This window comes from Caenorhabditis briggsae (assembly GCF_000004555.2).
Source record: "Caenorhabditis briggsae complete genome, chrI, whole genome shotgun sequence".
NCBI lineage: Eukaryota > Metazoa > Nematoda > Chromadorea > Rhabditida > Rhabditidae > Caenorhabditis > Caenorhabditis briggsae.
The window spans coordinates 668,734-679,144 of record NC_013489.2 but is presented as its reverse complement, the minus strand read 5'-3'; the positions used below and the strand labels follow the sequence as shown (position 1 = coordinate 679,144).

At 41.6% G+C, this 10,411-nt stretch overlaps 2 protein-coding genes across 2 annotated transcripts in view; one reads left to right on the top strand and one right to left on the bottom strand.

Annotated features, from left to right (window-relative positions):
- Positions 1–7,978, top strand: part of Cbr-adr-1 — a gene marked incomplete at both ends in the record, with an annotated part of 9,020 nt that extends 1,042 nt beyond the window's left edge. Inside the window, 11 exons of the mRNA XM_002646425.1 lie at positions 141–209; positions 1,174–1,326; positions 1,962–2,216; positions 2,480–2,592; positions 3,066–3,309; positions 3,464–3,532; positions 4,158–5,002; positions 5,748–6,008; positions 6,252–6,581; positions 6,829–7,360; positions 7,895–7,978. Of these exons, the coding sequence (XP_002646471.1) occupies positions 141–209; positions 1,174–1,326; positions 1,962–2,216; positions 2,480–2,592; positions 3,066–3,309; positions 3,464–3,532; positions 4,158–5,002; positions 5,748–6,008; positions 6,252–6,581; positions 6,829–7,360; positions 7,895–7,978 (2,955 nt within the window). The remainder of the gene's footprint in view (positions 1–140; positions 210–1,173; positions 1,327–1,961; positions 2,217–2,479; positions 2,593–3,065; positions 3,310–3,463; positions 3,533–4,157; positions 5,003–5,747; positions 6,009–6,251; positions 6,582–6,828; positions 7,361–7,894) is intronic.
- Positions 7,979–8,520: 542 nt separating this feature from the next.
- CBG19439 lies at positions 8,521–10,181 on the bottom strand (the record flags this gene model as incomplete). Its single annotated transcript, XM_045244921.1, has 5 exons — positions 8,521–8,582; positions 8,631–8,723; positions 8,775–8,884; positions 9,160–9,291; positions 10,051–10,181. The coding sequence occupies 5 exons, from the start codon at positions 10,179–10,181 to the stop codon at positions 8,521–8,523; spliced, it is 528 nt and encodes a 175-aa protein (XP_045096779.1).
- Positions 10,182–10,411: the final 230 nt, after the last annotated feature.

The following is a 10,411-nucleotide window of genomic DNA, read 5'->3' as shown; positions in this document are numbered from 1 at the left end:
ATCCGTCAAAATATCTTGTTCTGAAGCCGAGTTATCTGCCGGCCCGCAATCTGCCCAGGACGGCCTGTTTGCAACTATGAAAATAGGAGATTTTGACTCTTAGAGTACGCTTTTCCTCTCGAAAAATCGTTGTTTTCCAGAGCCAACAATTCGGATGGGCCAGCCAATGGACTCAGCCGGCATCGGCGACGTCGCAAGGAGCTGGAGGGGTAAGAAAGGTGAAAGTTGAGATTTTCAGCGATTTTTAGGCTTTTTTCAGTGTTTTAGTGGCAAAAATTAGCCGAAAAGGACTGTTTTTGACTCGAGTTTTGCGAATTTTAGGCCTCTTTTCCCTTAGTTTGTTGTTGGGAAAATGGGAATTTAACGGCTTCGACGTTTTTCGAAAGGCTTAAAATGGGCATAGAATGCTCAAAAATCGAGTTTTGGTTCATTTTTCCTGATTTTTGAACCACTTTTCATGAATTTTGAACCATTTTTCACGAATTTTGGGTCGTTTTTCATGAATTTTGGACGATTTTTCAGTATTTAGGACCATTTTTCCTGAATTTCGGTTTATATTTCATGAATTTCTTACTATTTACTATTTTTCACAAATTTCGCACCATTCTTAATGAATTTTCGGCTTTTTTTAAAATGAATTTTGAACCATTTTAATGAATTCTGAGCCATTTTTCATAAATTTCGGGTAATGTTTCATAAACTTTAGACGATTTTTTGAAATTTAGCGGGAAAAAATCGGCAAAAAGAAAATTTCAGAAGACTTTTCTAGAACCATTTTCTTCATTCTGTGTTTTTTCTTCTGAGCCTTTCAAGCAAATCCAGGAAAAATGACCCGAATTTCATGAAAAATCGACCAAAATTCATGAAAAACGACTTAAAATTCGTGAAAAATCGACCAAATTCATGAAAATGGTCTAAAATTCATAAAAAAATAAATGGGAATTCAGGAAAAATGGTCCTAAATTTTTGAAAAATCGACCAAAATTCATCAAAAAAGCCGAAAATTCAGGAAAAATGGTCCTAAATTCCTGAAAAATCGACCCGAAATTTATGAAAAATGGCTCCGAATTCATTAAAAATGGTTCAAAAACCACCCAAAATTCGTGAAAAAATGGACCAAAACTCAATTTTTGAGCATTCTAAGCCCATTTCAAGCCTTTTCCACATTTTCAGTACCCCCAGTACGTGTCTCAACACCAGCAACAAGCTCAACAACAGGCTCAACAGGCCTACGCGATGATGAATCCGTTGTCGCCGTTCATGCAGTCACAGCAGAAGCCGCAGCAGCAGCAGTTGCAGCTTCAACAGCAATTTCAGCAGCAGAAGGTATGACAAGGGGCGAAAATGGGTCAAAATCCATCTGAAGTGGCCCAAAATCCGCTTTAAATAGCTTTGAATCCGCCTAAAATAGCCCTAAATCCATCCATTTTGGACTATTTGCGCTTAATCAGGCTTAAAATCATCAAATGAGCGCACTTACTGAAAGACTTACTATAAGATGCCCTCCAGTGATAATTAGGCCGAAACTAGCTCTAAATTATGGAGCGCATTTGAAATAGTCTAGAACCCTCCAGATCTAGCTATAGCTCAATATAGCCTTAAATTATCAGTAGAGCGCGCTTACTTCGTCTAAAACCCTCCATAACTAGTTCTAGCTCAATCCAGCCTAAATTATCAGTGGAGAGCGCTTACTTAGTCTAAAAACCCTCCAGCACAACTAGTTCTAGCCCAATCTAGCCTTAAATTATCAGTGGAGCGCACTTGAAATAGTCTAGAATCCTCCAGATCTAGCTATAGCTCAATCTAGCTCTAAATCATCAGTGGAGCGCATTTGAAATGGTCTAGAACCGTCCAGAGCTAGCTATAGCTCAATCTAGCCTAAATTATCGGTAGAGTGCGCTTCCTTAGTCTAAAACCCTCCAGAACGAGTTCTAGCTCAATCAGCCTCAAATTAATTCCAGAAATTCGGTCAACACGGCCCAGTTGGAACCCCGAAGGCACCTGGAAGCCAACTCGGCGGCGCTTTTAATCCACGCGCTTTCGGAGCATTCGGAGCTGTCGGCGGCGGTGGCGATCGATCGACGTCGTCTGGCGGAATTCTGGGTCAAGAGTGGACCGGTGAAGCCGCCAATCAGTTTGGAATGCAGTCCCACTTGAGAACGTTTCCATCGAAGAGTGGCGGTGGTCCTGGTGGACATTCGAAGCCGAATTGGAGGGTTAGTGCGGGGGAAAATCGCTATTTTAGGGCAGAAAATCTCATTTTTCTAGCTAAAAAACTGGATTTTTGAGATGAAAATCACTATTTTTGACCTAAAATCCTTGAAATTCGACTTATAACATTTAAGTAACATGATTCTTAAAGTTGGAAATTCCAGCTCGAAAATCCCTTTTTTCAAACTCAAAATCGCTGGAAAATGGAGTTTTTCGGCTCTAAACCCCCTGAAATCCCAATTTCAAAGCCAAAAATATGTAATTCCAGCAACAAAAGCAGCAACGTCAGTCGGCCGGACCACCAGCGCCGAAAAAGACTGAGACTGCTGGAAAGACGCCGGCGATGATTCTTCATGAGGTTTTCAAGAGTATCACTGAGGAGTGAGTGGACATTTTTAAGCTGGAACTGAGAGAAATGGTCCCCAATTATTGATTTAGGCAAAATTTCAGCTGAAAATGATTGAATTTCGATGAAAAATGGTCCAAAATCCAGGAAAATAGACCCGAAATTCATGAAAAATTGTCTAAAATTTATGAAACATTACTCGAAATTTATGAAAAATAGCTCAGAATTCATTAAAAATGTTTCAAAATTCATTAAAAAAAGCCAAAAATTCATGAAAAATGGTCCAACATTCATGGGAAATGGTCCAAAATTCGTTTCAAATGGTCCAAATTTCATGAAAAATAGTCCGAAAAGCATGAAAAATGATTGAAAATCCATTCAAAAATCTATGGAAATTAGCTGGAAATTATCAAAAAAAAAAGTTCGTAAAAATCAATTTAAAATTGGCCTAAAATAGCTCAAGAACGTCTGAAATTCGCTCTGAGATTCGAAAATCTGAAACTTCCAGCTACTCGGAAGTCGAAGGAGCCGTTCCAAAGCGCTACATCTGCACACTCACCGTCAATGGCCGTCAATTCCAAATGGAATCGGCCAACAAGAAGGCGGCCAAGCAGAAGTGCGCTGAAGCCGTCGTCCGTGAGCTTCGTCCAGACCTCCATGTGACTCCATTCGAAGAAGGCGTCACGGCGAAGGCAACGCCACCAGCGCCACCAAAATCCGCTGCTGGAAACGGTCAACCCAACAAGAGAAATGTAGGTTTTTAGTGCTTTTTTTTTCAAATTTCCCGCCGAAAATTTTTTCTGAAAAAGCATGGAAATTGTGTGTGTGTGTAGATCTCGTTCAGTTTTCCTGCTATTTCCCTTCTCGAGATTTGATATGATATATCGCCAAAATTAGTCGTTTAAGGCCGAGGATCAGACAAATCAGCCAGCCGCCAAGAAGACTGCCGCGCCAGGAGCCGTGAAGAAGATTAAGGTGAGCAATACTTGAAAAACTAGCATCAAAATGGTAGATTTTGGCTGAAAATCGTGTATTTTATGCCAAAAACAGGGGCTTTTAGGCTGAAAATGGGGCATTTCAGACTAAAAATAGTGTATTTTAGGCGTCAATTTTATGGCTTAAAGGAGGCCAGACACCAAAAAAAAAGTTTTCCTGATATTTTGCCTAGAGAACCCCCATGAGGGGTTGAACTCATGACAGGCAGCTCAGGGGTACAGCGCTGCTACCGGCTGATCTACGGGGGCGCGAAGGCGCCTGACGACCGATGGTCTACATAAGCGCGGCGCGATTTCGTCCCCCGAATTTTTTGCCGTCTCGCCTCCTTTAAATTGATAGATCTGAAAATAGGCGCTATTTAAAGCTCAAAATTGAGCATATTTGGCTCTGGAATAGACAGTTTTAGACAAGCCGAAAATGGGGAATTTCAAAGCCAGGAATTGATAGTTGGATGTCTAAAAATCCATTATTTTAAGCTCAAATTGGACCAACTGAGAGAGCTGAAATTCACTATTTTTTGGCCCGAAAATTTGGCTATTTAGGGACCTCGATTAGCTATACATAAGCCCGAAAAAGGACCCCTAATACAACTAGTTTTTTCCAGCTCACCCCCGTCGAATCGGCTCAATCGCTGCTCGATTTCATGCAAAAAACGATTGCGGAATCCAAGGAGAAGTACACGCCAGTCTTTGAAGCCATCGAGCTGCCACGTGCCGAGGAAATGGTGGAAGTGAAGGCAGAAGACATGAAACAAGAGCCAACTGAAGTTACCGTAGATGAGAACGCTGAAGCGCCAGCCGCTGGAGCTAAAAGATCGAAAAAGGAGAAGGTTCGCAAGCCAGAAGTTCAGCATCAAGTCACCCTGAAGTTCTTGGAGCAAGGCAAAGAGTTCACCAAGACTGGACCGAATCGCGGAATGCTCAAGGACATGCTCATCCGAGAGGCTCTCCGGGAGGTGTTCAATGTGCCCCAAGAGGCGATTACCATAGTTGCCAGACGTCATGCTCTGAATCGTCTTGGCACTGATATGAACCTCGTTCAATGCCTCCAGACAATCGCTGGCGTGCTGAACTGCAAGGTCTCCTTGGACACTGAGCCGGCTGAAGATCGTCCGATTGGAGATGGAAAGATGTACTTTATGGGACGTGCCAAGATCATTGACCTGAACGAAGACGGCAAGGAATTTGAGACGAAATCGACGTCGGTTCCATCGAAGGCGTTGGCACGGGAGCACGCGGCGATGGAAATGCTCAAACAGTACTTTAAGATGGACACGGACAGTATTCAGACCAACGAGGCACATGGCAATAGCAGTGGACAGCAGGGACCGTGCGCGGTGCTTCACGCGATGATGAACAAGGCGACGAAGCAGCAGACCAAGATTGGCTATGAGTTTAAGGATAATGTGCCACCGGTCGCTGGAGCTGGATCGCCAGGACCAGTTTTTTAGTGAGTTTTGGACATTATTCTTGAATTTCGGGTCGTTTTTCATGAATTTCGGTTCGTTTTTCATGAATTTCGGGTCGTTTTTCATGAATTTCGGGTGGTTTTTCTTAAATTTCGGGTCGTTTTTCCTTGGATTCATGACCGTATTTCCGCTAGGCCACGGCCATCCGTGCGCCAGACCCTTGCATGAAATTCCATGCGCCTTTAATGTTGAAGCGAATTACGAGCTTGATTTATGATCTCGCCATCAATTCAATGGAATTGCCCGCGGTATGTCCGGGATATCAGGTTCCTGTGATAAAATAGAAGAAAATCAACAAGAAATGTAACAAAATCGGTTTATTATGAACAAGTTAGAAAGTTTTTAATTTAAGAAAACTCACTTAAAATCCTTAAAAGAGTCTCTAGCAAAACTACGAACCAAATCCAAGCTCGCGATCACTCAAAACTGATTTTAAATTGTGCGCGCGCCGAGCGGGATAGCGGAGTGTCGTTGCGTGGGTAGAGGGAACCTTTAGAAGGGGTTGGAGGGTAGCGCCCCAGGCAACTATGGCATTAAAGGCGCATGGAATTTCCGGCAAGGGTCTCGCGCGGATGGCCTAGTGGAAATGTGGCCTAAAACTCCGAGATTTGTTTTGAATGCTGCGGAGACCCTAAATCCCTAAATCCTTGGATCCTTAGATTCCTCGTCCCCCAGATTCTCAATTCCCTAGACCTTCCGATCCTCAAAACCCCCAAAATTTTTCAGCTGCGACTGTGTGATCGACGAGGAACGCTTCACCGGATCCGGCCGCTCCAAAAAGTTGGCCAAAAACGCGGCAGCCGTCGTCGCACTCAAACGAAAGTTCTCCGTCGACTACAACCCCGACGGCATGTGTCCACTGGCTCACAGCTCACGCCCGGAACGACAATGCTCACCGCTGTGCCGAGAGATCTCCGAGTTTTGTAAACGCGAATACTACGATATGACTCGTCACTACGGTGTCAATCAGAGCAATCAGATTGCGTGGTGAGTCTAATTTTTAGATTCTTAGATGCTTAGCTTCTTGGGATCGTTAGATTCTTAGGATCCTCAGATTCTTGGAATCCTTAGATTCTTGAAATCCTTAGATTCTTGGGATCCTCAGATTCCTGAATTAAGATCTAGCGATCTAAGAATACCTGGATATTTAGGTTCCTGGATCCCTGGATCTTCTGATTCCCGGATCTACTGATCCCTGGATCCTGAAATATTCAAAATCCCAAATTCCAGCTTCGTCCTAATCAACGATCGAAACGAGAAGCGCATCCTCTCCATAGGCTCATCGATCCAATACGTATGCGAACCGGACAGCCTGAACGGCGCCGACGGCAACCACATCGTCCACATGGACCCGATCGTTTTGGCTCGTCGTGGACTCATCCGTTCCATCTACCATGAGCTTCTGTACATGCCACCCGAGGGATCGGTGGTGTTCGAGAAGCAGCCAGATGGACGGTATGCGTTGAACAAGACGATGAAGTTGGTCCTCTATTCGAACTTCTCGCCAGCGTGCCGATTCTCGTGTGATGACGTGCCGAAGAAGAGCTTGTCCTATGTGACGTGAGTTTTCTGGGTCGAATTAGGTCCATAGAGGATCAAGATCCTCAGATCTTTAGATTCTTCGATCCTTGGAATCTAAGAATCTAAGGATCCTGAGAATCTAAGGATCGTAAGAATCCAAGAATCTAGGAATCTGAGAATCCAAGGATCTAAGAATCTAAGGATCGCAAGAATCCAAGAATCTAGAAATCTCCGAATCCAATTTATCTTTAGAATCTCCGAATCCAATTTATCAGCCTTTTTCCAGACCCCTGACCTGCAAACCAGTGCCAGAAGACGTCCTAACCCTCGACGAGATCCGCGAGAAGCGTGAAATCCGTATCCACTCGACAGCCGACAAACTGTTCAAATGGAACCATCTGGGTGTTCAAGGAGCCCTCCTCTCGCATGTCCTCCACCCTCTCTTCATCTCTCACATCTTCTTCGGTACCCAGGCTCCAGTCCCTGACGATTCTCTTAAATTCGCTCTTGTCAACCGCATCGGCCCCGTCGACGCCGGAGCAGACCACCAGGAGACCGAGCTGGAGAGTGTGCAAGGAAATATGGAAGTTTTCACGACGCGATACTCGCATGTCTGGTCGCGAGGACTCGATTTGATCGAGCAGCTGGATGTGAGCACTGGAAGGACCATCAATGGAATGCCGTCGTCGGTGTGCAAGGCGCAACTCTTTGCCAACTACTGTCAACTGCCACACGTCACACAGAAGGATGTGAATTATGGAAAGGAAAAGGAGGCGTCGAGTAACTATCAGTATGAGAAGAAGGTCTTGTATGAGAAGGTGAGCATTGAAATTTTTGGATTTTTTTTTCAAAAATGCGATTTTCGAGCTGAAAATTTGGAGTAAATGACTGAAAACCGTCATTTTGGAGCTTAAAAATCGCACATTTCAACTGAAAAACGGCTGAAAATAATGCTAAAAACGGCCTAAAATTATGCCAAAATTGGACATTTTTGACATGAAAACTTGAATTCCAACTGGAAGAAACAGTTAAAATTCGAATTTTGAGCCGGAAAATTGAGAAAAAAAGTCTGAAAATTCGATAATTTTAAAGCTGGAAAACTAGGATTTTCGAATTTTCGGGCTGCTGAAAATTTGAGAAAATGACTGGAAAATCGATAATTTTGAAGCTTAAAAATTGCGGTTTGAATTCAAAAAATCGCATTTTTCAACTGAAAACAAATGCTGAAAATCGGAAATTTTCGAATTCCAGCCGGACGAATAATCGAAAACTTTAGAAAAATTCGCCATTTTTTGACTCAAAAAATCGACTTTTTTTGACTGAAGAGGCTGCTAATTTTCAAATTTTTGCAGCTCGAAGCCGCCGGTCTCGGAAAATGGCAAACGAAGCCGATGGAGCTCGTCGACTCGTTCACCCTTCCAGCTTCCTTTAATTGAGAAATCGCTCCTCCGAATTTTAAAAATTCCAATTTTTTCGAAAAATTGAATTTTTAAAAAATTCAAAAATTCTCATTTTCATAATAATCTCCATCTTTGTTTTTTCCTTTCCCATTATGAATAAAATGCGCTCCATTGCTAATTTTTCAAAAAACTCGATTTTTTCGAAAATTCTCAATGGAGCGGATTTTCATTGTTTTTGAATTTTTCAAAAAATTTTAATTTCTCAACTCCCTTAAATTATTTCTCCATGATCTTGGTTTATTTCTCTGTTTCTCTAATTCTCCATGTTCAAAATGTGCTCCATTGCCAAATTTCAAAAAATTTGAATTTTTTGAAATTTTTCATCAATAGAGCGCATTTTCTGCTCTCTTCTCCTGTAATCTCTCCCCATGATCGAAATGCGCTCTATTGCTAATTTTAAAAAAAATCGAATTTTTTGAAAAATTTATCAATAGAGTGCATTTTCCTTCACAATCTAATGTAACAATTGAGCACAATTCGCGAAGATTAAACACTTTTTATACAGGAAAAATTGAATTTCAGTTCACTTTCTTATCCTCCTGAACACTTGATCCTTGTTTTCGGCCTGGAGCGGTTTTTACTGAAAATTCGAATTTTTAGAAAATTTTTTTTTTAATCCAAAAATTACCAATTTCAGTCTTTCCCTCCTTTTTCGCATTCATGCACAGTGTCAACATTACCGGACACTCCCTCTTTTTGTGCTCGGCGTGAAGATCGGTGACTGGAAATTTTCAGATTTTCAGAATTTTTTTTTAATTTTCTGATTTTTTACCTGTAACAATTACTCCCGTCTTCCACATGTTCTTGGTACAAAAATAGAGGAAGACGGCGGAGCCCAGGAAGCCCAGAACGCCATAGGCGATGGCCAGGCCGCGGATGAGTCTGAAAAAAGAGCTAAAAAATGAGAAAGAAAAGAAATGGACACAGAGGGGAGTCGGACCAACAAGTGGTGGAATGGTGCACAGAAGCTTACACCACTAGGCTACGCAGCGCCTGGTGGAAGAAGGAGCGGAGGGCGTAGAGAAGGGGGAGGGTGGTGGCGGCCGGAGAGATGAAGGGGGGGGGGGGGGGTATGGAGCGAGCGGTGGGAATTTGAAATAAATTTTTTTTGGAATTTCGAATTTTCAAAAATTGTATTTTTCAAAAAAAAATATTACCTCGTCGGCTCCACAATAAAAATGCGGATGGGTCGGAAGAGACGCTTTTTGTCGATGACTTCGGTGCCGTTCGCGAACCGTACGCCAACGATACGACGTTGAATGGGAACACCAATCCAGTCTTCGGATTCTCTGCAAAACATTTGGAAATGTTTTGGAAATTTTGGGAAATTTTGATTTTTGAATTTTTGAAAATCTTGAAAATCTTTCAAAATTTTGAAAATCAAAAAATTGGAAAGTTCTGAATTTCCGAATTTCTGAATTTCTGAATTTCCGAATTTCTGAATTTCTGAATTTCTGAATTTCTGAATTTCTGAATTTCTGAATTTCCGAATTTCTGAATTCCTGAATTTCCGAATTTCTGAATTTCCGAATTTCTGAATTTCTGAATTTCTGAATTTCTGAATTTCCGAATTTCTGAATTTCTGAATTTCCGAATTTCTGAATTTCCGAATTTCTGAATTTCTGAATTTCTGAATTTCCGAATTTCTGAATTTCTGAATTTCCGAATTTCTGAATTTTTGAAATTTTGGAAATATGAATATTCGAAATTCTGAGTTTTTAAACTTCAGAAAATTCACAAAATTCGATCTGGAAATTTCAGAAAGTTTTCTAAAAATCAATATTTTTGAAAATCAAAAATTCCAAAATTTCAAATTTTTGAAATTTAGAAAAAATGAAAACACCTGAAAATCCGAAATTCCAACAACAACAAGAAGTTTGAAAGACTCAGGAACTCGGAAATTCAGAAATTCCAAAAAATTCAGAAATTCCGAAAATTCAGGAATTCAGAAAATCTGAAATTCACAACTTTCTGGAATTCTGAAATTCAAAGATTCCAGCCAAATTCCATTCCAAAATTCCCACCTCTTGGGAACCATCGCAAAGTACTTCTTCATCTTTGGCCATGCCGTCAGTTTCGTCACATCGAAATCTTTCGGCCACGCGTCTTTGGTCCGGCCGGCCTCGGCGGTCGAGATGATTGTGATGAGTAGTACCACGACAAACGACACGAATTTCATCACTTCTTTTGAATGTCAAAGGCGCGAAATTTGAAAATTTGAATTTCAGACTTTTCAGTTTCAGACAAAGTTTTTGGCTGGAATTGTTGTACTTTCAGTTTTTAGGTGAATTTGAAAAGTTCACGGGAAAATTGAAATTTCCGGTTTTTATATTTTGGGTCCTGGGTCCTGGGTCCTGGGTCTGAAATTCTGAAGTTCCACAGCCCTGAATTTCTAAGAATCCCCCCCCC